This window comes from Phyllostomus discolor, chromosome 13, assembly GCF_004126475.2.
Source record: "Phyllostomus discolor isolate MPI-MPIP mPhyDis1 chromosome 13, mPhyDis1.pri.v3, whole genome shotgun sequence".
NCBI classification, from domain to species: Eukaryota; Metazoa; Chordata; class Mammalia; order Chiroptera; family Phyllostomidae; genus Phyllostomus; species Phyllostomus discolor.
This window is the reverse complement of record NC_040915.2, coordinates 43,540,680-43,565,112: the sequence shown is the minus strand read 5'-3', so window position 1 is coordinate 43,565,112 and position 24,433 is coordinate 43,540,680. Positions and strand designations below refer to the sequence as shown.

The window sequence follows — 24,433 nt, the reverse complement described above, 5'->3', positions numbered from 1 at the left end:
GGTGTCTGGTTTTGGGGGGCCGTGCTGGAGACGCCTGCTGACGGCTGTCCCGCCTCTCTCCACCGGGCTCGATCCTGTCTGGGCCAGGGGAACGGCGCCCTGGCCCGTGCTCCCCACGGGGGCCCAATGCCGGCTGCGCAGGAGTGCACCACCTGCCTCACATGGCACCACGTGTGTCGTGTGGCTGGTGCAGCCGTTCCCGCAGGGCTGCCCGGCTGCAGGCAGAGCGCCTGCGTGGTCAGGCGGCGTCTCCTCAGTGGCTGCCTTTGGCAAATCGGCCTGTGGGCGGCGCAGAGGGTGCCGGGAGGGGACTCGGGCTCAGCTCTCACTGGCTAAGTAGCCAATAATCTAATGTGTATTTCTGGAAACAGGAAACGAAAAAGTATCTGGGAACCGTCAGTACAACTTAGGTTGAGTTTTAGGGGAACCCTGAACATGTTTAAATGGGACTGAAATGAAAACAAAGTCCACCAAAACCTATGATTTTTAAGTCCTTAGTCCACAAATCTTCATTAAAAAAGCAATCTTGTCTCGGCCCGGCTCAGCGAGGGGTCAGGAGGCTCCTCCCCCTGCCCAGCGGCGGCATCTCCCGCGCAGGGCAGTGCAGGGTCCCCGGTCACAGGTACAGCTTGATGAGCTCGTCGCTGACCGCGGACGGCGTCAGCACCCCCAGGTCCGTAAACAGCAGCGTGATCAAGGAGGGGGAGGTGTAGTCGACCCACGGGTGCTCCTCTCGGAGATCCTGTCCCGTCTGCGCCGACAGCAGAGTGGCTGCCTTGTACTGAGGGGGCGGGGGGCACAGGTTAGTCCGCCCCCCCCCCCGGGCTCGCCCGCCGAGGCCCTGCTGGCGCAGGCAGTGTGTCGCTGCCCCAGGGCGCTCCGTGGTGTGGGTGGGCCACGCGTGTGTCCCCTCACTAGCAAGCAGCCTCCCCAGGTAACGGTGGACAGTGTGCCATGTGCCGGGCAGCATGCTGAGCCCGTCCCAAGACTGGCTCAGAGCCCTCCCAGCCCTGCTCGTGCTGCTGTCCCGATGCACAGACACCCGAGGTCCGGGGCTGAAGAGGGAGGCACGTGCCGAGGGCGCGGGGTCAGTAAGTGGCAGGGGAGGGAGCTGGGTCCAGACGGTTGGCACCGAAGCTCGCACTGCTAGCCGACAGCCCTCAGCGCTGCGGGGAGTGGGGGGCTGGGAGACTGCAATTCGGGGCACACTGGACTCTCAGAGCCTCACCCCCCGCCCCCAGCTAAGCTTTGGAGCCCCGTGTGGGAGGAAACAGCCACGAGAAGGGAGTGACTCACTGAAACATTCTTAGCGTTTCTCAGAGGGTTCAGTTTAGATGCAAACACCCCTCCAAACATGTAAAACTCTTGCCTTAAACTTATCCGGGACGTCCTGCTGGTTTAGCGGGAAGAGCCGCACAAACTTGAAACTCTCCGCAACCACGTAAAACGGCTTGTTCTGCGCTTTGGCGCACACGGCCATCTGGTTGGTTCCAATCTGGGGGTCAGAGGTCAGGGGGAGGAGACAGGTGAGGCGTCACAGCACATGGCAGGTAGAAGCAGCGGGAAGTACGAGTGAACAAAACAGATGTAACTCTGACTCTGGAATTGAAGAGGGTCTTCTGAGCAAGACAACAGCACAGGTACGTCCCCAAAGACACACAAGCCGGCAATGAGCTCAGGAACGGAGCTCAGGATCCTTGGTCAGGAGGGACACGCAGGTCGAAACCACAGTGAGATGCGACTTCACGCCCACTGGATGGCCACAGCAGCTTTCGAAAGTTTGGGCGGGGAGGGGGGACACGGGAATCCCGTGCACTGCTGGGGGGGCGCACCGCTGGGGGGAACGGACACTGGTGCAGCCGCCGCGGCCACCGTGGCGGTTCCTCAAAGGGCGGCACACAGAACCACCACGTGACCCAGCAGGGCCCCTCAGGTCCGCACCCCACAGAACCGAAACCAGGACCTCGGCCAGGGGCCTGTACACCCACGTTCGCAGCTGCATTACAATAGCCCAAAGGGGTCTGCTTTGTCCGTGGGTGGACGAGTGGACAGACTGGACGTCGGCCAGGACTCGGCCACCAGGAAACGGGAGGCGCTGGCCCACGCTGCAGCCTCGATGAGCTTTGCAAACAGCACGCGAGGCGAAACAAGCCGAACTCCAGGGAGAAACACTATGATTCGACTCATGCGACTCGAGGGGCCCAGAACAGGCAGAAGTCAGGGAGACAGAGACTGGGAGACGCGGGGAGGGGTGGTGCAGCCTGCTCAGGGGCCGTCCCGGCCCGGGCGGGCACAAGTCTTGGAAACGATGCGCCCACAGCGACGGGGTGTCATGGACACCCCTGAACTGTGCGCCGGAAACTCGTTAGGACGGGGTTTTGTGCAACACATACTTCAACACAGACACAGAAACTGAACTGCCGTGAAATCGGTCCATGTTACCCAATGGACAGAGAGGTTTTAACACGTTTTGCTGATAGGAGTGTGCTAATTAAAAACCAACCAACTAAAACATCCAATGTCAGGTAAAACGTACTTTGAGGCAATATAAACCACATCCCCTCGTTCGCACAGCTCAGTCTCCAAAGCAGAGTGGAATCCGACCAACACGGGACTGACCGCTGCAGGGGCTTCTGGGACTCGGGGAGCCAGTCGCCAGGCTGCGCCGGTCAGGCGGCCGAGCCCCGGCACTCGGCACTGCTCGGGGGCTGGTCCTCGGGGGCTCCCCACCGGGGGGACTGGGGGGAGCTGAGGCCCCTACCTTGTTAATGATCCCTCCGTTTTCCACGACTCCTTCGGCACCGACTATGACGAGGTCCACTTTCTCCATGATGTAGCTGCGGAAGTTAAGGGAGACAGGTTTACGCTCGTTTCCCGGCTCTCGTTAGCCACTTCCCGGCTCTCCAGCCGCGGTGCCACCTGCGGAGGGTCACGTTCCCCCGTCACCGCGGTAAACTCCTGTGCCTTTCGACCCCAGAGCACTGCGCACGTGAGAGCCCCGGGCACTGCTGCCACTTCCGCTGCCGGGGCGTTAAAGCCTGCTGGCTCACCGTAGCGCGTCACACTGCACCCGGTGCTGCATGCAAACGTGCATGCCTGCAGCGCGACTTTCAGGGCCCGAGAATGGCCCCTAACGCGTGTGGCACACAGTCCCCCCTCTACCTCCGTGCCCTCAACGCTGAGACTCACAGACCCGACGTGAGGTTGGGAGACGTTCTGTGACTCAGGCGTCTTCCAGGTGGGGGGAATGGCCACTTACCTTTTTTAAAAAAATTTATTATTTATTTTTAGAGAGAGGGGAAGGGAGGGAGGGAAATACTGATCTGTTGCTGTTGCATGCCCCCTACTGGACGCCTGGCCCACAGCCCTGGCACGTGCTGAGACAGGGAATCGCACTGGTGAGCTGTCAGCTCCCAGGATGAAGCTCAGCCCGCCGAGCCGCACCGGTCAGGTCCGGGTTACCTTGTAAAGTGAGCCGTGGTGGCCTTCTCTAAAACACTTCCTTTCCAACACAGCCCCAATTCCCCCGTTCATCTCCTTCTGCGCTTTTCTGGTAAGAGACTGCTACTCCTGTCTCCTCTCGTGAGGGTCGCCCACAGGCGACCTCAGTGCCGGCTGCGTGGGTGCCAAGAGTCCCAGTGGCACCGGGGACGCCCGTGTCTTCAGATGACGAGGCAGCACGGGTCACGTGTGCTGATCAGGACCCGACCCTGACACCTTGCTCTCGCAACACCCCAGAAGGCTGTGTGGACGACTCTCACCCCTGCGTCCTGCGGCCCGCCACTGGGAACAACGTCAGGACCCTGCGAGGGCCCCGGCTGGTGTGGCTCCGGGGACCGAGCGCCGGCCTGCAAACCGGGAGGCCGTGGGTTCTATTCCCAGTTAGGGCATGTGTCTGGGTTATGGGCCAGGTCCCCACTGGGACGTGTGAGAGGCAGCCGATCGATGTGTCTCCCACACACTGATGTTTCTCTCCCTCTCTTTTTCCCTTCCTTCTCCTCTCTCTAAAAATGAATAAATAAAATCTTAGGAAAAAAAAGACCCTGTGATGAGTTGCTGTTTAATGCAGCTGTTAATCAGGAGGCGGGACGTGGCCCAGTGCAGGTTTATGAGTGGGACGCACACCTCCAGTCTGGGCACCCTGCCCCCCGCCGACCCCGGGGGTGGGTGGGGGCGAGACACTGGGTCTGGGGAGGCTGGGCGCTTACCCGATAGCAGCATCCAGGACCACGGTGACAGGGACATTGAGCCGGCAGAGAGCTTTGGCCATTTTCTTCCTGAAAACGACATTTTGAAAGCATCAGAGAAAATCCAAGAAAGCCCCAAGGCGGTGCATAACGTGGAGCGTCACTGAAATGCCAACGGCAAACCACGCCAGCCCGAAACTCTGCTGGCATTCCCGGACTGAGGGACAGGCCCTGGACCCCGGACTCGGGAAGCGAGGGTCTGGGTTCTTCAGAAGGAAGCGTGTGTTACAGGGAAACGCCTCCCCTGGGGACTACGGGTAAGGTGTGCAAATCCAGAACAAAGGAGAACGTTATTCTTTCGTTATCTTCCGAGTAGATGGGACGTGGACCGTCCATTCCTTGTTAAAAAATATTGCGGCTCCCCTGACTTCACCGAGAACCAAAGCCCGTGGGTCCCACACACAGACCCGCCCTGAAGGCACGGGGGCAGGCGACCCGGGGCGCACTCCGGCCCGTCTCGTGACGGCCGCGGCGGGGCCCATCCCCAGGCGGAAAGGTACTTGCCCGGATAGGTCCGGCTGGGACTCAGTGACGTACACACTGAAGCGCTTCTTGGCCGCCACAGCCGCCTGCAGGACCCTCAGCACCACTCTGGAGGAGGCGTGAGTCAGTATTTTCTGTGGGCGAGAGACAGCGCTCGTCAAAGGGCCGGCCTCCTCCGACGGCCACCACGCCCTGCCATTCCCACGCCCCCTGGGCCTACGGCTCCCTCCCTCGTGCGTGCGTCCTCACAACTCAGCCGCAGTCAGAGGAGGGTCCCTGACGCTGCGCCGAGTCTGAAGCCCGTGCGCACGTCGAGAAAGGTTTCTGCCAGAGGAATGTGTCGGTCTCCTCTTCCCCAGCCCAGATGGAAGGGGAGCCCCTCGCAGGGGACGAAAGCCTTTCTACTCGAGGGCTCCGACTGGGCTAAAAATGGCTGTGTTTGCACCTGGCTTTTGTACAAGTTCCGCTCACATTTCTCATGCCACCTATTTCACAACACACTTCAAAGGCTGGGAAGAGGGCAATAAAACAGGACCAGATTTCAGAGTGGAAATGCACGTAAATAATTTTACGGTCAGTGGAGGGTGGACGGCAGGAGGGAGGCAGGCGGTGGGAGAGGCGTCCTAAAGGGTTTACTGGCCCCGTGTGGGGGACTGACTTGACCTGCAGCTCCGGTCCCTGCCCCTGCCCCCGCCCCCCCATCCACCCTCGGCAGCGCTGCTCAGACAGCACGTGGAGGAAGTTGGGAGAAAACCTTGGCCCAGAGCCGCCCCCCCCCCCCCCTCCCCGCCAGGCAGACCGGCAGAGTAACCAGTGACAGGAACGGCTGGGTGTCCGCCCGGTGGGTCACGCTAACTCCGTGCGCGTCCCAGAGTAGAAATGCTTCCTGAGTCAGGCATCCTACTGGACCAGGCGTCGCCCACGCTGTCCCCGTGTTTCCTCTGCCCGTTTAGAACGACAATGGTGACACTAACACCTGCATGTACACAGTGCTCGCGGGTGCCAGGCCCTGAGCCCAGTCCTTACACGCCGCCTCACGGCTCCTCACCACAGCCCGGCGAGGTGGGTGCTGTTATGACCCTTCGGGAGCAGAGAAGCGAAGTGCAGCTGGGAGAGGTTACGTGACCTGTCCGAGGTCACACACACAGCAGGTGACGGCAGAGGGAGGACTGTACCCCAGGGGTCTAACCGCCAAGTCCTGGCCCCCGTCGGCGCACGCGGGGGGGCCTACTCACTGCCCCGTCTTTGATGAAAGTATGGCACAGATCCGCGATCTTGCTTCTCGACTGCGACGTTCTCCTGAGGAAAAGCTCTCCCCGCTCAATCATGATCTCCTTACATTTGGAGAAATCCTAGGAAGAGGAGAGCACATTGAGGGAGGGCTGGCGGGGAGACGCAGCCAAAGGCGGGGGCAGGGCCGGGGACCCGAGGGGGTGGGGCTTACGGAGTGCTCCAGGGAGGTGAGGCTGATGAAGCGCAGGAAGAGCTCCCCGCCCGAGGACACGGCCACCGAGGAGTCCACGCCACACAGGGTCTTGATGGCTCTGGTGAGGTTCGCCCGCAGGCCCTGCATCGTCTCCCCTGCAGGGACCACACGGGCAGCTAGACATTCATTGTCTTAGTGCCACAGGCACTTGCTGGGCGCACACTGGGCGCCGGGCACCGTTCTAGACACGTGGGTGAGCAAAGGCCACGGCCCGGAGTGCCCACCGAGGGCACTCCCTTCCCAGGGGAAGAGGCAGACAGGAAACGAGTACGCAGAGAAATACGGAAGCTCGTTACAGATGGTACGAGGACAAAAAAAAAAAAAAAGGAGAATGATGAGACAGGCAAGGCTGTGGCAGAGCGAACAGGGATGGCTTCTTGGGGTGGGGGCCACTTAAACTGGGACCGGAGGGGGGGGGGATCGGCTGCATACGGAGCCGGTGCGAAAGGCGCAGGGCCAGGCGGTGACAATGCCGAGGCCCCAAGACGGGAGCAAAGTTGCTGCGAGCGAGAGCACGGTTGGTGGAGGGCCAGCGTGGAGGGCCCATGAGGCGGCGCAGGCGAGGGTTAGGGGCTCGGACGCTACTGTAACTACAGTGAGAAGACGCCGGAGGTGGCCCTGGAGACACAGGTCTCTGGGCCAGCCCTTTGGGTTCAAGAAGGCTTTATTGTGTTGCCTACACCAGATGTCATGCCATACCCAGATGCTCACATCAGGAATGCCTGAATTAGTAGGCAGTCACAATGCAGGACATCAACACCAGAGTTTACTATGGAACATTCTCTGCAGCATCTGCATACAATCTGGCCCAAGACAGCCCCATAAACAGTCGGAAAGCTGAACTGTTGCTATAATTTAAGCTTCACAGTCAACTTGATATAAGATGGTTATTCTTTTAAATTTTATATATTTCCTTTTAGAGAGGAGGAAGGGGGGAGAAATAGAGAGAGAGAAACATCCACGTGTGGCTGCCTCTTGCAACCCCTTACTGGGGACCCAGCCCCCAACCCAGGCCTGTGCCCTGACTGGGAATCGAACTGGTGACCCTTTCGTTCACAGGCAGGCACTCAACCCACTGAGCCACACCAGCCAGGGCTAGAATGGTTACCCTTAACTCAAAGTGTATTTCACTTATGAAAGGGAACCCATTGTAATGGTAACTCGAGGGCTCTCTCTAGTCTAAAAGGAAGACTGAAATGAAGGAAGAGGCTGAGCTTGGGGTGACACGATGTGATGTAGGCACACGCATGTCCCTCACTGTCTCCACTTCTGACAGGGACCAGGAGACTTCCCTAGGGCCCAGTGTGCTGGAGGAAGGCCCTCACCTTTATCTCGCTTCAGGAACTCCAGCAACGTCCGTATGGCAGCCACGGCAGAGGCCATGTCAGGATCTTCTTTCATCTGAGACTTAAAGTACCCAATTAACTCTGGAACAGAGAGAAATGTGACTCATCAAGCTCGCCCAGCAGGCTGTAAGGCCAGAGGGCCTTGCAGTAATTGCTGACCTTACGAAGCAACCTGATATAAAAACTTTCTTTTCAAGGTGTTCGGCTTTCGGGGGAATGCCGATGCTTGATGGGAACAGACACGACACCTGCTAAATGACAACTGAAAGGTCATTCTCCCTCTTCACCGACACCCCAAGTCCTGAGCGCATCCCAGCATCGACCACCTTATCCATTCTCTTGCACCCCCACGGACGGTCTCGGCTAAGTCAAGCCTATTCACACACAGACTTATTTACATGTATGGAGAGGTCCACCCCCTTTGTTTTTTTTTAACATGAAAACTACATTCAAGATATTAGTTTGCCCTTGTAGTTCCCTTAACAAAGCACTTTGACAACCACACTAGATAGGCGCACCAAACACGCCTCATTCTTTTGACTCCAGCACCAGAGTCATCAGGACAAGGAGTCTCGTTCCTACCCCACACAGGGGCACACCGAGACTGCCAAGACTTGCACGCTCCGCCTGAAGCCTCCCTTTTCTGGACGAGGGCACTGGAAAGCAGCGTGGGGAGAGGGGGTGCCTGCGGACACTCTCAGGGCCCATTCCCCGGATACGGGACCGCGACAGGGGTTAAGGAACGGCATTCAGCCGAGCAGCCTGAGCTTGGAACGTGAGCTCTCCCGGAGCCCAGCCTGGGCGTGCGACGCGGGGAGAACCCCTGGGCGGCTCCGCTGCACACCCAGCAGGCCCGTCCCGTCCCGTCCAGTCCCGTCCCGTCCCAATTTACCCCTGTCGTCCATGGCGCCCTCCTGACCGCGGAGCCCGAGGAGCCGGGGGACGACCGTGCTGCCCGGAGGAGTCCCGCGAGCGCGCCTGCGCCTGCTCCGAGCCGCAGGGACTGACAGCGCGCCGGGCGGCCCCGCACTCCACTTCCGGCGCTCTGGGGGCGGGGCCTGGGACGGCGCCGGGTGAGGGCCCAACCGCCGAGCGCGTCCGTCGGCGGCGCCGGAAGTCGGTGAGCGCCGCATCCGGGATGCCCGCCTGATTGCCCGCGGCTCGGCTCTGGGCGACCCCACTGCCATGGCCTCCGACGGTGAGGGTCGCGCCTGCGGGGCTCGGACACCGCGGCTGGACGGAGTGGGCCCGGTCGGGCCTGGCCGCGTGGGGTTTGTGTTTGCGGCGGGGCGGAATCTGGCTGGTCCTCAGGGGGCTAGCGAATGTCTTCATGCAGTAGATCTTTTGGGGTCACCTCCTGTGTGCCGGGCGCTAGTCGCGGGTTGCGCTGGGGAGCACAGCAGAGGACGTGGCAGGGCCTCGGGGAGGTCACAGCCTAGTGGGCGAGACGGACCAGGATTTTGAAGGGGAGCAAGAGCTATGCAAACATGTAATGGGGGTGATGCGACGGATTGCGGTTGAGGGCTCGTGGGGGAGGCACCACTTTAGATCGGCGGATGACGGTGCCGACGCCCCGTGGCGAGTCGAGCGGCTACTTCACAGGGAGACAGAAACGGGGACCCTGGGGGGTGAGCGCAGGTGGAGAGACTGCCACTCGTACCTTAAACGACCAGGTGTGGAGCCCGATTCCTTGAAGAAAAGAGGGACGGGAGGGACACCGCGTGTGTGTGGACACACCTCTCTCCTGGCAGACTGTGTGCTGTCTCTTCCCCCGGGCTTCCTGATAGCAGCAAGGAGTGGGTGTCCTGAGAATTGTGAGGTGTGGACCGATGGGTAGATAATAAGGCCAGAGGCGTAAGATTTATGGGAAGCACAATTTTCAGTGCTGCTTCTGTGCTGGGCACTTGGTGGTGTGCTTTGCAGGATTAACGAAAATCCTCTGTGTGTAAGGAGTCCCCAGTCTCGTGGGGGGGGGGGGTTGGGAGAGATGAGAAACACAGCCGACTGGGAAGGAGGCAGCAGTACTGAGCGTCAGCACTGTGGGGTGGCAGCACTGGGCCGGCCGTGGGGCTTTCGGGAGGATCAGCCTTCAGAGCAGGGCATAGGCTTTGCTGTTTGCTGGCAGGCATGTGACTTCAGGCAGGTTACTTCCATTCTCAAAACGGGAATACCGTATTTCATCTAGTCTAAAACAATATTGATTATGAAACGTGTTTTTATTTAAAATACCACTAAAAAAAAGTACTGCACATCTTAATTGCCATATACCATCTGATTTCAGCAACTGTGAAATGTAAACAAAAAGAAAAAGGGAGGTACATCTTGTAATTGATGAAAGGTGGCAATAACATGACCCTTGCTGGGTTGTCAGCGTGGAGTGGGGTTGTAGGCTTCCATGCGCTGGGCTGGGTGAAGAGGAGGCGGGCATACCTGCTCTCCCAAGACCAGGGAGCTGGGACCTGTTGGAAGATCTGGGAGGGGCTTTCGGAAGAAGGAGGCGGCACTGGTTTGGGGCCCCGAAGACTAAGTGGGATTTGGAGGTGTGAGCAGAAACCAGAGGTGGGGTGGGGATGATCCTAAGCCCGGAGACCGAACTGCAGGAAGGAGAGTATGGGAGCAGGAAAGGCATGGTCGCTTCCCAGTGTTAAAGGAGCACCCTGGGTTTTCACAAGAGCACGTGCTTCCAGGTTCCAGCGTCTCCTGCGTCAGAATGCAGGCTCCTGAGGGCTCGGACGCAGTGTGCCCAACTGCACACTGGTGCTTGGTGTAAAGGCTGTTGCGTGAATGAATGTGTTAAGCTAGGCGACTCCGTGTTGAGGGTGTAGCCTGGTTTCTTTCCCAGGAAGATATTCTTCACATGGGAGTTGGTTTTCGCCTTTTAAAACCAGCTCCCAAACACAGCTTGCCTTGCTGCTAGGGGATTTGATGTGGTCAGGGCCAAACTGATTCCTGATTCCTCCTTTTAAGCCCTGCAACCCTCCTGCCCCACAACATTTTACTACTAGTGGTTCTTACTGCTGGTTAATCAGTGCTTCTGTCACTGACCAGGCATTTAAAATGCAATTGTGTTTGGGTTCACGTAATAGATACTTACTACACATCCCCTGTGGCGAGTGGCAGGCTAGGAACAGAGGAGAAGCAGAAGCGGTGACAGAACAGACAGACAGAAAGCCGTTTCCATTCCAGCGGTGCCGGGGCAGCGGTGCAGGTGGCAGGCGGGGGCTTGCCGAGGGCCCGCAGACTCCTGGCATTGACGAGCACTTGGCCTTCCGCTAACCTCACGGCCGTCAGATCAGACACGGGAAAAGGCACGTGGGGTGTCAGCGTGCATTCCCTTTCACGGGGCTAATGTGTGTTTATTTCTGTTAATGTTTTCAGAAGATGAACTGAACCTTCTAGTTATCGTAGTTGACACCAACCCGATTTGGTGGGGAAAGCAAGCATTAAAGGGATCCCAGGTAAGACTGCTTGAGGAGGCCTTGGGTGATTCTGAGAAGAGTCGTTTCATCACAGAGGATGTGGTGTTTGCTGTCCCCTAAACGTTACACAGAAAATATCTGCGGGATAGCGTCCTGACACAGAAACGATCCCATATAAGTAAAATTAGAAAACTGTAGTTTTCAAGTGTTTTGGCTCATGGCTTTGGAGGAGGGAGCCCCTGGGCAGGTGTTTAGCAGTGGGTGATTAATACGTCAGTGAGATCTGCACTAAGAGCCCATGCAGGTATTTGCACAGCTGCTTTACCTTTCTGCTGTCTTCCTCCTTCAACAGTTCACCTTATCAAAATGCATGGACGCGGTCATGGTGCTGGGGAACTCGCACCTGTTCATGAACCGTTCCAACAAGCTCGCGGTCATAGCCAGTCACATTCAGGAAAGGTAGGACCGTCAGGAGGGCCCTCGCGGTCTCCGCCCTTCGAGGTGGTCGTGCCGGTCAGCGTGTGCGCAGTGCCGTCCCACTGTGCGTGGCAACAGTTTGTTCTGTGCGAGTAGACGGCGCCGACGGCACCCAGGGTCCGTGCACGCACGCCTCCAGAGGGTGAGCGCCGACAGCCCGTAGCTGCCCCGCAGTCGGGTTGCACGCCGTGCACTGTGACCTGACGCGGCTTCAGCCGGCGGCTCCAGGCACAAAGGAGAACGATGGGATCGGCCAGGCTGCCCCCGCTGCCCTACTCGTGGGTCTGCCCCAGGGGCGGGTGAGAGGGAGGTGGGGGTCTGCTCTCCCCCGGGCTCCGGGCGTGCCTCTCCTGGCAGGCGGGTTTCACTGCTCTCAGGGCTTCCGGGGTGTGTCTGGGAATCTCCCAGGTGTCTTGAGGAAGCAGAGTGAGACCGCCCCCACCCCACTGCCCGCTGAGAAGGAAGCATTGGGGGAGACGGAGCCCGGCCTTCCTGGCTTCCCTCCCGCCTTCCAGAGGACAGGGGGGTCCTTACAGCGTTCTGTGGTGGTCGGCTCGGGTTGCCAACTCCCCTGTTTTGAACATTTTTAGAAAGATGAAATGTGTTACAAAGTCCCGTGAGCCCAGGATTACTGTGGTCTGTGTTTGTTTCTCCGCTGAGTCTCCCGTGGGTGTCAGCGAGGGCCCCGAGTCCCGGGGTGACTAGGTTTTCTCTCCCTGCTGTTCCAGCCGGTTCTTGTATCCTGGAAAGAATGGCAGCCTGGGAGACTTCTTTGGGGACCCTGGCAAGACTCCTGCTGAGCTCACCCCCTCGGGGAGTAAAGACGGGAAGTACGAGCTGTTAACAGCAGCAAATGAAGTCATTGTCGAAGAGATTAAAGATCTGATGACCAAGAGTAAGAGTTTTTTTTTTTTCCCCTTACGGTTATTTTGCAAACAGTTGAAGGCAGGGGTCCTGGAGGCTTTAAGTCCAAAGACTCGAGGTTCCTGACACTCCCCACTTGCTTCTTGCTCTCTTCCGGTTCACAGTCATTTCCAGCACGGCCTGTGCTCCGTCCACCCGCCCCCGCAGCCCCGGGTGCTGCGGCCCAGCCTCTGCTTCTTGAAATGCGCTCTTTGTCTTTTACTTCTGTCCATCTGGTTTTCCTCCTCTCTGGACCTTTCTTTTTCTGACTTTTCCTTTACCTTGTCCCTTAAAAACAGTATTTTTTCTTCTGCACATTATGTTTTCTTTTGCCGTGTGTCCTCCCCCACTCTTTACTGTTTCCCTGTGGACACTCCCCGACCTCTGCCCCGGCCCAGTCTTCCTTTTCTGTGCCTGTGTCGCCCCCCAGTGGCCCCCTGTGGCCCCGGGTTCGTTTCAGTTTCCTTCCTCCTCGGTCCCACCCAGTCCACTCCCCGTCTCCATCACCCGCACCCACCCAGAATTTCCCAGAGTCTGTAAAACCAGCTCTGAAATCCCGCAGCCTCTGAAGGACTCTCACAGTCCGGCCCTCGTTACCTGTGCTGTAGCTGCACCTCGGTCCTGCAGAGGTTCGGGCCGGGCCGTTCTCTGTGGTGGGGGCCGCCCCGTGCGCTGCAGTGTCCCTGGCCTCGGCCACTGGCTGCCACACGTTCATTCCCCCGGCCGTGACAACCGCGTGTGTCTGCAGACGGGGCCAGATGCCCCCTGCAGGGCGCACTTGCTCCAGGTGAGGGCCACTGCTGCAGGTCTTGTCCCAGCTTCCTGAGTAGCACCTGTCTCTTCCTTTTGAGTCCTTCCGCTCAGCCTCCAGCGTCCTCCCCCTGGGGGCCAGAGCGGCTCCTCTCTGGCCGAAAGGCCTTCTCTGGTGCCTGCTGCCGGGTCCCTGTTACCTGCACGCGGTGTTTTTCAGAGCGTGGCCTATGTCAGAATCCCCTGGCAGGGAGAGGCAACTCTGTAGGGACAGAAGGGCGTTTGCGGGGCTGTGGAGGAGCAGGGAGTGGCTGGGAATGGGCTCTCGAGATCTTTTGGGGCGAGGGGAATGCCCTAAAATGATGTAGTACTTAAAATCATTGTCTTGAGTACTTAAAGGAGTGAGTTTTACGTTCCGCAAGTTGTATGTCAAGAACGCTGTTTACAACAGGTCCCCTGGCGGGCCCGTTGAAGGGAAGCGCCAGGCCCCACTCTGCAGGTTTTGATGCTTTGGGTCTAGGGTGGTCCCCAGAACTTGTGTTTCTGTGCAGGTCCCAGGTCATGCTCCCACAGCCGGGCCCAGAATCACACTCAGAACCTCTGGCCTCCAGGGCACGTCCCGCTCAGCGTCCCGGCTTCTCAGGGTGGGGCTCAAGGCCTTCCCTGGCCCGAGCTCGGGAGGTGGGGGGTCCGTGCTCCCCGATCAGCTGTGGGCCCTGTCCTGTGAGGTATCGGTCTGGGCTCCCCGCCCCCGTGTGCCACAGCTTTACAATTTTGATGTGTCTTAAGAGTGAGGATTTCTCACCCAAGGCTGCGAGCAGGTTGCAGACTCGTCGCTGCCTGCACAGCGGACAGGTTTCCCCAGTCCCAACCGGCCGGCAGCTCTCCCAGGGCCGGCAGCTCTCCCAGGGCCGCCGGGGGCGGGGGCCGTGGGAAAGTCGGGCAGGGAGGCCGGACCCCGCCCAGGGTGCTGTGCTGGCTGCCAGCAGTCACACCGGCCCTCCCATGTGAACTTTCCACGGAACCCCAGGATACTTTCTGTCACTTTCTGTCATGGAGAAACACGCGCAGCATGACGTTTGCCGTTTCAGCCCCTCCGAGTGCACGTGCAGCGCCAGGAGGAGTGGCTCATTGTCTCGCAGCTGTCACCGCCGCCCGTCCGTCCCAGAGCTCATCCCCTTCCCACGCTGGGACTCGGTCCCGCCGCCCCACCCCCCTCCTCCACCCCTGGCCACCGGGATTTCTTCAGTTCCTAAAATGTTTTAAAAACTGCCTATTTAAGCATTGTTGAGAACAAACTGCTGTTTTTAAACCCAGTTTGAAAGTGTTGTATTTCATTCATGAAGAATGCTTTGGTTTGAAAATCATTTTAATTCAAGAAAATGCAAGAAACCTCTCTTTTTTATCTTTTCACCGTTGTTCACAGGTGACATAAAGGGCCAGCACACAGAAACCCTGCTGGCAGGATCCCTCGCCAAAGCTCTCTGCTGTATCCTTGGTGCTGCGGCCGCGCAGAGGGTGCCTGCCGGGGCGGGTGCCTCTCCCCCTGCGGGGCTCCCCGGAGTCTTGTGCCCATGAGAGCGGGAGGCACGAGTGATCCGGAGTGGGGCTGTCACACGTCTTTGGGACATGCGGTGAAAATGCGGAACGGGGAGGACGGGGCACCGCCAGGCGCTCCGGCGAGTCCTTCTGCTCACGGCTCTTCAGGACACGTCCTCAGTGCCTGTCGGGACGGGCCGGGGGCCGGTTCTCCCCTCCGTCCCCCAGAGCAGCGTTCGGTCCCGACACGGCCGTTCCTGGCCCTGTGGGGCGTGCCTGGCCCTTGCTGCGTGGTCCCCGAGTTCGACATCTCATCATGTGACAGACGTGGTGGTTCCCCTGTGGGCCCAGGGTCCGGGTCTAGGAGGTCGTGGATAATCACACACAGAGCGGTCAGGTGGTGGTGGTGTGACTTTCGGGGACAAAGATGCTTGGGTCGGGTTATGAGGTCAGTGACTGCAGTTGGTCATTGGAAATCCCCGATCTCTTCTGTTTTGTGTGTTTATCACAGTAAATGGGACTTTTTTCTCAACTATGTGGTTGCTGGGTTTACTTAACTAAAATTTGAGGTTATTTCTCTGTTTACTATGAATATTTATGAAATTAAATAATATTTTTAAATTCCTTAATGCTATGAAAATAAGACATTCATAGAATGAATAAGGAAGTTAAAGGTAGGAACCTTCGTTTTTCTATGAAACTAATTCTTATTTTACTACTGTAACTTGGTGGGCTGTTCAAAATTGTTTTGAAAACCTTATGATACATTTAATAAGATTCAGTTAAATTGTAAACTGTTTTTATCTCTTTATAGATAATCAGGAAATGAAGTCAAGGATATTGGTAAGTTTCTAAAAACATCAATACTATGTTTATATGTCAGTTATAGCCAATTAGAAAACCTAGCGGGAGCCCTGGCTGGTTGGCGTGCATCCCGTACACCAAAAAGTTGCGAGTTCGATTCCAGGTCGGGGCACGTACAGGATTCAGTCAATTGATGTTTCTATCTCACAATGTGCCCCCCCTCTTTCTTTTTCCCTCCCTCCCTCTTCCCTCTTGGTTGCTCCCTCTCTAAAATCAATAGATATATTCTCAGGTGAGGATTAAAAAAAAGGTAAAAAGCTCTCATAAATTTTAATTTTATTTATATTTTTAGGGAGAGAGGGGAAGGAGGGAGAACAAGAGGGAGAGATATGTGAGAGAAACATTAATCGGTTGCCTCTTGTGCGCCCCCAACTGGAGACCTGGCCCACACCCCAGACATGTGCCCTGACTGAGAATTGAACCAGTGACCTTTCAGTCTGCGGGCCAGCGTTCAATCCACTGAGCCACACCAGCCTGGGCCTCTCATAAATGGTTACAAGTCAAAGTTAGTCTAAAGAAACAGCAATCATGAGCGGTCTGCCAGAGGAGAAATGCGAATGGTCAGTTAATGTTTGAAAACACATTCATTTCATTGTGCGCTTCTCGCTCAGCACAAATGAAAAAGCTGGCCTTTCCAGGGTTGACGGTGGCATTGGGGGTTGGATACTCCCTCGAGTCTCCGATGGGAGGATACAGTGCCCAGCCTGTCTGGAGGGCGGCTGGTCACCTGTGGTGTCGAGGGGGAGAAATGGGCGGTCTCACCGATTCCGTAGGCAGGAGCTACCCCGAGAGTCCTGCAGGGGGCGTCCGAGCGTGGCCATCACAGCGCGGTCTGGAACAGGGTTGCGCACCCGAAAACGTGCCCCGCGGGTAGCTGGTGAACGGCGGGCGTCCGTGACGTCGGCAGGAGGGATGAGCTAGAGCCACCCGAGCAGGCTGCAGACACTGGAGAGGGGGTCGTCCTGCTGTGGGCGTGAGTGCCGTGGGTGTGAGTGTGCGCACGTGCCCGCCACGGCGCTCTCTGGGGACATCGATTACCTCTCGAGCGGTAGCACGTGCGCATCGTTCCACGCAGAGGTGTTAGGCAACGGCGGTGACGAGGCAGGCACGCGAGGACAGCAGCAGCGGTTGTAGCCCGCGTCGGCGTGCCGCCGCGTGCGTGCGTGCGGACGAGCCCGCGGGCGCTGACGCGGTGTGGTCCGCAGGTGGTCAAGGCGGCGGAGGACAGCGCGCTGCAGTACATGAACTTCATGAACGTCATCTTCGCCGCGCAGAAACAGGTGCGCCCCGCCGCCCGCCCGCCCTCCTCAGGGGCGTTCGCTTCCCGGTGAAGGAACTGGTTTCTCTCTTTCTGAGTGATCTACCTCGGGAGGGGTTCTGACTACATAGCCTTGTTCGGGGATTAGGGATCTGCAATCCATACTTCATGCAGCTGTTCCTCTAGTTGGAGCCCTGGCCCCCTTGAGAATCCGATGAGCCCCAGAAAAAACGGGCACTGAAACGGTTCACTTTAGTTTCGGGGTGTTCTACGGCCCTGTTCAGCCCACCCTTGGACCCCAGGCCGAGAACCCCTGGCTTCTCACGGTCTGCTGCGTCCCTGGATGGGTTCACGCTCGTAGCAGAGAACTTAGGACTTCAGTGTTAACCTGAAATGCCGTAGCCGCGTGCAACCTGCTCCCCCTTGGAGCGCCTGCACGATGCAGTGACAAGACCCCAGGCCTCGGGGACAGGCAGGCCGGGGCTGGCGGCAGTGCCTCCCGGCCTCCGGGACCACAGCCTGTCCGGGGCCTGGACGCCTCAGCTGCAGAATGCCAGTCACACGCGTCCCCTGCAGAGCGGTCGTGCGTGTTAAGTGAGCCGTGTTTCAGGCGTGGAGGGTGGCACACAGTAGGTCATCGGTGTGAGGTAGTCATTGCTGTCGTCGTCATAACATCTTTGCAATATTCGTTTCAGAATATTTTGATCGACGCCTGTGTGTTGGACTCCGACTCAGGACTCCTCCAGCAGGTGTGTCTTCGGGGGGGCTCGGTGCCGGTGGTAAGGAACATGCCGTGTGTGCGCCCCCTGCTGCTACGTGCCTCTCACCGGCCTTCGCACCTTGTCAGGGGTGGGCCTCTCTGGTGCCGTGGATCGGAGAACTCACAGCCCTCTGGTCCCGCCAGACTTCCTATTTATGTTTCAAACAGTGATTTGATTGACTTTGTAAAAGTGGTTCACACATTAGAATGAGTTCAAACGATACAGCAAGGTATTTTTAAAGGGTTTTAAAAAATCCCTTCCAGTCCCATCAGCCAAGAATGACTGTCGTCGATAATGTTAGGTGACCAGAATGCCAGATCTCTCCGGATATGGGCATAGATGGAAGACCCAGCCCCTGAGCCAAGAATTTTAGGGAAATGGGACCGTACTCCAGGTGTGTGCCGTCCCCCGTGGCAGCCACACGGCCGCTGAGCTCGGGAACGAGTCTGGTCCGAACTCAGGTGTGCGGTAAGTGTGAGATACACGCTGGATTTCAGGGACTGCCTGTGAGAAACAGGGCGGAGTGTCTTCTTACTGACTTTGTTGATTACGTGTCAGACTGCTAGTGCTTTAGATAAACCGAGTTAAAGGAAATACGTTATTAAAATTTTATTTCCATTTTATGCAGCTAGGAAATTTAAGATTATTTGGGTTGCTTGTGTGTGTGTCTGTCGGAAAGCACTGTCAGATGTCGCTCTTACGTTGGAAGTAGGAAATTGGATTCAACTTTACCCAGAAAGGAAGAGAAAATGAAGAATCAAGAAATTACTAAACTTTTGACAAATGCATTTTGACCATAAGAGATATTGTTTGCTAAAAGATCATTTAAAAGCACGAAACTGCAGAAAACCTTGAGTCTCAGTTACGGCTGCGCATGGGGGGCGGGGGAGGGGCAAGCAGAGGGTGCGCCCGCATGGAAGGCCCCGGAGCGTTCCCGTGTCTTCAGCTTGACGGTGGGCCCACGGCGTCCACTGGGCGTGAAATAGGACAGCTGCTTGGAGAAATAGCCTGAAACTTCCTTAGAGCGTGGAACACAGAATAGCCCTGTGACCCAGCAACTGCATGTATCCAGGGGAAATTAAATTGTGCAAGCTTAAAAAATTATTCATGTTGGAAAAAAAAACAAAAAATAAAAAATTATGCATATTCACAGCTGCACTGTTCATAACAGCCATGAAGTGGGAATAGCCCAAGTGTCCATCGGCAGAGGAAGGAGTAAACAAAATGTGGTCCGTCCACACTGTGGACTGGGACTCGGCCATGACAAGGAATGAAGCTCTGACGCCCGCTGCAGTGCGGACAGACCTTGAGAACATGATGCTGAGTGACAGATGCCGGACACGAAGGGACAGATACTATCAGATTCCATTTACATGCAGTGCCTGGAGTGGGCACGTCCCTGGACACAGAGAGCGGGTTAGCGGCCGTCAGGGGCCGGAGGAGGAATGGGTGTGGCCTTCCTTGTGGGGTGATGAGAATGTTCTGGAGCCGGGTATTGGTGATGGTCGCACAGCTCTGAGTATACTAAAACCCAGAGAGTTGTACACTTTTCAAGTAATAGAGCGAATTGGATCTCAGAGTTGTTATTAAAAAAATATAACAAAAATGAATAAACATGATCGAACAAAAACCTGTCAGTAGCAGGCAGGCAGAAGATAGGGCACCTACAGTCTCCAAGAGTGAGTGGGTGCGACCAAGGGGAACAAGAAACGCGTGGGCCTCTTGGCGGGAGCTGGGCGTTTCTGGCCCTCGCCCACTGTGGGAAGGCCCTGCCGTCCACCCCTGCACGTGGCCTCTCCCCCTGCGGGACCTGGAGGTGGCTGGCGGGACCCGCGTGCCCCTGGAAAGGCTCAGTACGTGCTGCTTTGGCAGAGAGCCCCGTGTGTCTTGCAGGCGTGTGACATCACAGGGGGAGTGTACCTGAAGGTGCCGCAGATGCCCTCCCTGCTGCAGTACTTGCTGGTGAGGGGGCCGGCGGAGGGCCGGCGCGGTGTGCCGGGAGAGCCGGGCGCTGGGGGGGACGGGGGGCGTGTGGGAGCCCGATGGCTAGTGCTGGCAGATGGGAGAACGGAGCGAAGGGGTGGCCTGGGGCTCACGACGCCCAGAAGGCTGGGCGTTGTTGGGGAGTCTGAACTCTGGGAGCCCCATGCAGAGTGCGGTGGGGATGTTGCCGGAGTGCTGCCTGCACGAGGGGTGTGTGGAGGTGCCCGTGGGACTGCCGAGTGAATAAAAACGCCCCCCCCCCCCTTTGCAGTGGGTCTTTCTTCCTGATCAGGACCAGAGGCCTCAGCTGACCCTCCCGCCCCCCGTGCACGTGGACTACCGGGCTGCGTGCTTCTGCCACCGAAACCTCATTGAGATCGGCTACGTCTGTTCTGTGTGCTTGTCAAGTAAGTTCACCGACCGCGTCTTTCTTTCCCACGTCGGAGGAAACCTTGGCTATGTGGTTTTAAACCCTCCTGGTTTTTCATTTTTTTTTTCCATTTCTGAATCACAGTATTCTGCAACTTCAGCCCCATCTGCACCACCTGCGAGTAAGTACCTCTGAGGCGGGGTGGCCGGCTCGCGCGCCGCGGAGCTGCCAGGGCGTCACCGGGCTTTTCCTCCCGTGTCACTGCAGGACTGCCTTCAAGATCTCGCTGCCTCCCGTGCTGAAGGCCAAGAAGAAGAAGCTGAAAGTGTCTGCGTGATGGAACTGCCGCGTCCTTTGGAGCCACCCACAGCCCCCGTGCGGGGGAGGCGCTGCGGAGGGCTCCGGGCATGCGCGGGGGTGCCTCCAGGACGCAGGCCTGGGGAGCCGTCCTCACGCTGTGCTTCTGGGCTGGGTTGTGGGCGGGAACCCTTCTGCAGTCTGTGTACCCCAGTGTGTTTTCAGACCGCTTTTGGTCCCGAGAGGGGGAGAAAGCACACCTTCGTGACTCTTCTTACTGGGCTGATCACTGTCCCATCAGTCTGCCCTGACTGATGACAGGCTTTCGGAGTTACTGCCCAGGTCCAGGTTCTCACTGTGAAACGGTACACGCGAAATTCGAAGTGTTAGGAAAAGTGCAGCGATGGCGTTAGTCAGTAGGGGGCGCTGTAGCTGAGTCAGCGGTTACCGGTGGCAGTAGTCATGCAACTGAAACCCTTACTGTCCCCATTGCGGTGTGGCTTTAGATATTAGCGGTTCTTCATTCCGATGTGTGACCTCGGTACATGTTTGGACAAAGAGAGCCAAGTAATAATAACGGTTCGTCACCGACTCCGTACAAAATCCGGTTTTAAGTGAGCGAGGCAAGAGAGTGCGGGAGTCCAGTGGCGACTTTTTCTTTGAAAGCAGTTGCGTGAAGAGCTCTCCCGGGAAAACTAGGGTCCAGTTGTGAGAGTGGAGTTCTCGGGGCCGGGCGGGGGGCGGGGGCGGGGTGTGTGTGTGAAATAGCTTCTTTATAGTAAAGTGCTGCCCGCACACTGAATCCTTTGCTTTCTAACCGAGGAAAAGACAAAAATCTTTGATAGTGGAGAACTGTCCTTTAGAAAGTTTGGACTTAATATTGAAAACTTCTATAAGTTCAAAAGACAAATTGTTTGTAGTTTTAACAATAACAACTATTTTTCTGTGTAACCTTGAAGTTATTAAAAGTCCTTTAATAGCGTAGGAAGGGTTTTCAGGAACAGTGGTTGGATTGGTTTGTTTTTAAAAGTATGTTGGCAAATTGTGTATTTGATTTTGTAGATGAATAAGATTTAAATTTTCTCTTAATGCCATCTCAGAAACTGAGTCTCATTGAAGTAACTCAGTGGTCTTTGGTTAGATGATTTCAGGTGGATTTTGTATTCTGGATTTATAATTTTCTTAAATAAACAAAAATTTTGATAATAATTTTGCAAGTCTTTATTCTTAAGTATGAAAATCTGCCCTTTAAAAAACCATTTAATACTTTATAGCCCAATTAAGTGTAATGAAAGTCCCTGTTTTAAGCCCAGGGAGGAGCAGCGTGTGTGTAAAAGACGGGTACGTTCAAGCGAGCCGACGAGGTGTCTGTTATTTTTCATTCCCTGGAACTGTTTTACATACTGTCTGAGTTCTGCTTGTTTCATGTTTGTGTTGTGTTCGTGGTTTACTTTATATACATTTTTACAATAAAATAAATTTTTACTATTTCAAATACCAGACAATATATTTTTTAAAGATTTTATTTATTTTTAGACAGAGGGGAAGGGAGGGAGGAAGAGAGGGAGAGAAACATCCATGTGCAGTTGCCTCCTGCGTGCCCCGCACCGGGGACCTGGCCCGCAAGCCAGGCATGTGCCCTGACTGGGAATCAAACCGGTGACCCTGTGGTTAGCAGGCCAGTGCTCAACCACTGAGCCGCACCAGCCAGAGCCAGACAATATTTTACTCAGTTGTGAAGAACTTTCATTTCAAATCTTGCCAAAGTTATTCATGAAAATATTGTTCCAAATCCTATGCAATAATAGATTGGTATAAAGTAGTTAATACAAGATTTTGCCCTGGCGGGCATAGCTCAGTGGATTGAGCGCGGGCTGGGAACCAAAGTGTCCTAGGTTCGATTCCCAGCCAGGGTACATTCCTGGGTTGCAGGTCAGACCCCCCAGCAACCGCACATTGATGTTTCTCTCTCTCTCTCTCTCCCTCCCTTCCCTCTCTAAAAATAAATAAATAAAATATTAAAAAAAAAAAGTAGTTAATACAAGATTTCTAAGCGTGAAAGGATCAGAAGAAAGATTTGATGTGTATTTATAATTTTATGTTGGGAGCAGGGCTCACAAAATTTCGATGATTGGGCATGTTCACTGGGTAAAGCAGGCTGGTGTTGGAGTGTGACAGATGTCTCCATGCCGGAAGAGCGGGGCACTTGACTCTCCCGAATGAGTTGCTTGTGAAACCACGAAGTGGCCCCCGGACAGAGTCCATCGTTCAGGCGTCAGACCCGTCCAGCTGCCGCTCTGAAGGCGGGTCTTCGCGCCTTGTCCACAGAAGCATGCCTACTGTGGCTTTTTTTTTTTTTGAAGTTTTTTTCATTTGAAATAAATCCAAACATTTGTGAGAGTTTCAGCAGTTCCCAAAAGAGCGGAAAGAGTGCACGGAATGGCTCCAGCAGTCACGGAGAGGAGAGGACACAGCAGCGACATTTTTACATAAAAAGTGCAGTGTTTGAAAATCAGGACTTTGCATTGGTAGTTGACTTAACATTTTATGTATGCATTTTATATTAATAGAAATTATCACAAAGAATCTTAAGAAGAATTCTCTGGTAATCGATTAAAATACTAGTTTCACATGTACCTACGGTAGTTGATTTTTAATGCCAGTGAAGTTCAAAAATACCACTTTTTACTTTTGAAACTTCTTTTGACTTGTAATGCCTTAGAATTCCATAGTTCATTTCTATAAATCTCCTTTGGCTAAAATAGCTTAATGCAACTAAAAGCAGAAAAGTTAAAGCATATTTTTAAAAATTTTTTATTTATTTATTTTTTAGAGAGGGAAGGGAGGAAGAAAGAGAGAGAAACATCAATGTGCGGTTGCTGGGGGCCGTGGCCTGCAGCCCAGGCATGTGCCCTGACTGGGAATCGAACCTGCGATGCTTTGGTTCGCAGCCCGTGCTCAGTCCACTGAACTACGCCAGCCAAGGCTTAAAGCATACTTTTAATAAGTACTTCTTTTTCTGATTACAACGTGAAACGATTACATGTTTTCAGGAGAAAATTTAGAAAAGTAGAGGAAAAATAGAAAATCTACTCTCATCATCCCCCCTGCTCACCCAGAGCTGGGAGGGCTGGAGAATCACTGTTAATATTCGGTACGTTCTTCACGGGTGGCACGGTGGCACGTCTCACATTGATCAGGTCCGTTGTCTGATAAATGAAAGGATGATTTTTTCAACTGACCTAAGAGAAAGTGTTTATTTTACATCTGACAAGCAACCTTTGCCAGTACAGGTAACTCTGGTACCAACGATGTCTATTTACAATGCATGACAACATAGTAAGAGTGTAAAGGTCTGGAAAAGTGGGGCTTGGTGAAAAGCATTTATAATACATTAAAAGTACCCCATGACCATTAGTGTTTCCCTTCATTACTTTCTTATGCTTTACCGAAATAAAAAAGCATTTTGACCCAAGGATTAAAAATATTTCAACATGCCCATTTCCCTCACTGTATATGATTACTTTCTTGTTAAGAAATGGTTAGTAAATAAAATATTCGTCATTTGATAACCCTCCTTTTAGTGAGGTTCTCTTGGGCTTTTTTCCCAGACATCAAGAGATGGAAGCACTTTGCCATGTTAATGCTAATGTTACAGCTGCAGCAGTTAACAGTTTTGCGAGAAGAGTGTAAGAAAAAAATAATGCTCAGAATGTTAGATTCGCTGATCAATTAATATATAACAGAACCCCCCCCCCCCGAACATATAGAGTAATATAGGCAAACGTTTATTTGGCCTTTGCTGTCGTCGGTCAGTCCTTGTGCTGAACACCCTGCGTGCGTTCTCAGCTAATTGCTGCACTAGCCGTCTGAGAGTGAAAACGAGCCAGCATTTATCGAGGGCTTACGGTATGCCCGGCATGGGGCTAAGCTCATTCGGTACCTTGCCTCACTTAATTCCCACACGATCTTGTTTGGGAAGGACTATCGAGAGAAACACCAATGGGCTCTTATATGCGCCCGGACTAGGGCTCCCTCCAATCGGCGACCCTTCTGTGTACAGGACGGAAGCTCCAACCAGCTGAGCCACAGTGGCCAGGACGAAACTCCAGTTTGTTTCCTTATGTTTAGTCTTTGGTGTGTTCTTTCCATTACTATTTAGTCCCCTTATACCGCCCTCCCCACGCGCAACTCCAGTTTTTAAACTCCACGCGGATTCTTACTCTTCTTGATCTCACTTGGGCACAAGC

At 55.2% G+C, this 24,433-nt stretch overlaps 2 protein-coding genes across 2 annotated transcripts; one reads left to right on the top strand and one right to left on the bottom strand.

Annotated features, from left to right (window-relative positions):
- Positions 1 to 325: 325 nt before the first annotated feature.
- On the bottom strand, positions 326 to 8,597 carry EIF2B1 (eukaryotic translation initiation factor 2B subunit alpha). The gene is made up of 9 exons (XM_028527545.2): positions 8,455 to 8,597; positions 7,542 to 7,643; positions 6,175 to 6,311; positions 5,966 to 6,082; positions 4,752 to 4,864; positions 4,209 to 4,277; positions 2,762 to 2,837; positions 1,370 to 1,495; positions 326 to 781 (listed from the first exon to the last, which is right to left on the bottom strand). The coding sequence occupies exons 1-9, from the start codon at positions 8,465 to 8,467 to the stop codon at positions 617 to 619; spliced, it is 918 nt and encodes a 305-aa protein (XP_028383346.1). The 5' UTR covers positions 8,468 to 8,597; the 3' UTR covers positions 326 to 616.
- A 3-nt stretch (positions 8,598 to 8,600) lies between these two features.
- Positions 8,601 to 21,392, top strand: GTF2H3 (general transcription factor IIH subunit 3). Its single transcript, XM_028527543.2, has 13 exons — positions 8,601 to 8,760; positions 10,941 to 11,020; positions 11,334 to 11,440; positions 12,187 to 12,353; positions 14,538 to 14,600; positions 15,295 to 15,324; positions 15,465 to 15,493; positions 16,720 to 16,794; positions 17,468 to 17,521; positions 19,427 to 19,495; positions 19,788 to 19,923; positions 20,031 to 20,067; positions 20,154 to 21,392. Exons 1-13 carry the CDS (start codon positions 8,748 to 8,750, stop codon positions 20,221 to 20,223), a joined length of 930 nt encoding a protein of 309 aa, XP_028383344.1. The 5' UTR covers positions 8,601 to 8,747; the 3' UTR covers positions 20,224 to 21,392.
- The last annotated feature ends 3,041 nt before the right edge of the window (positions 21,393 to 24,433 follow it).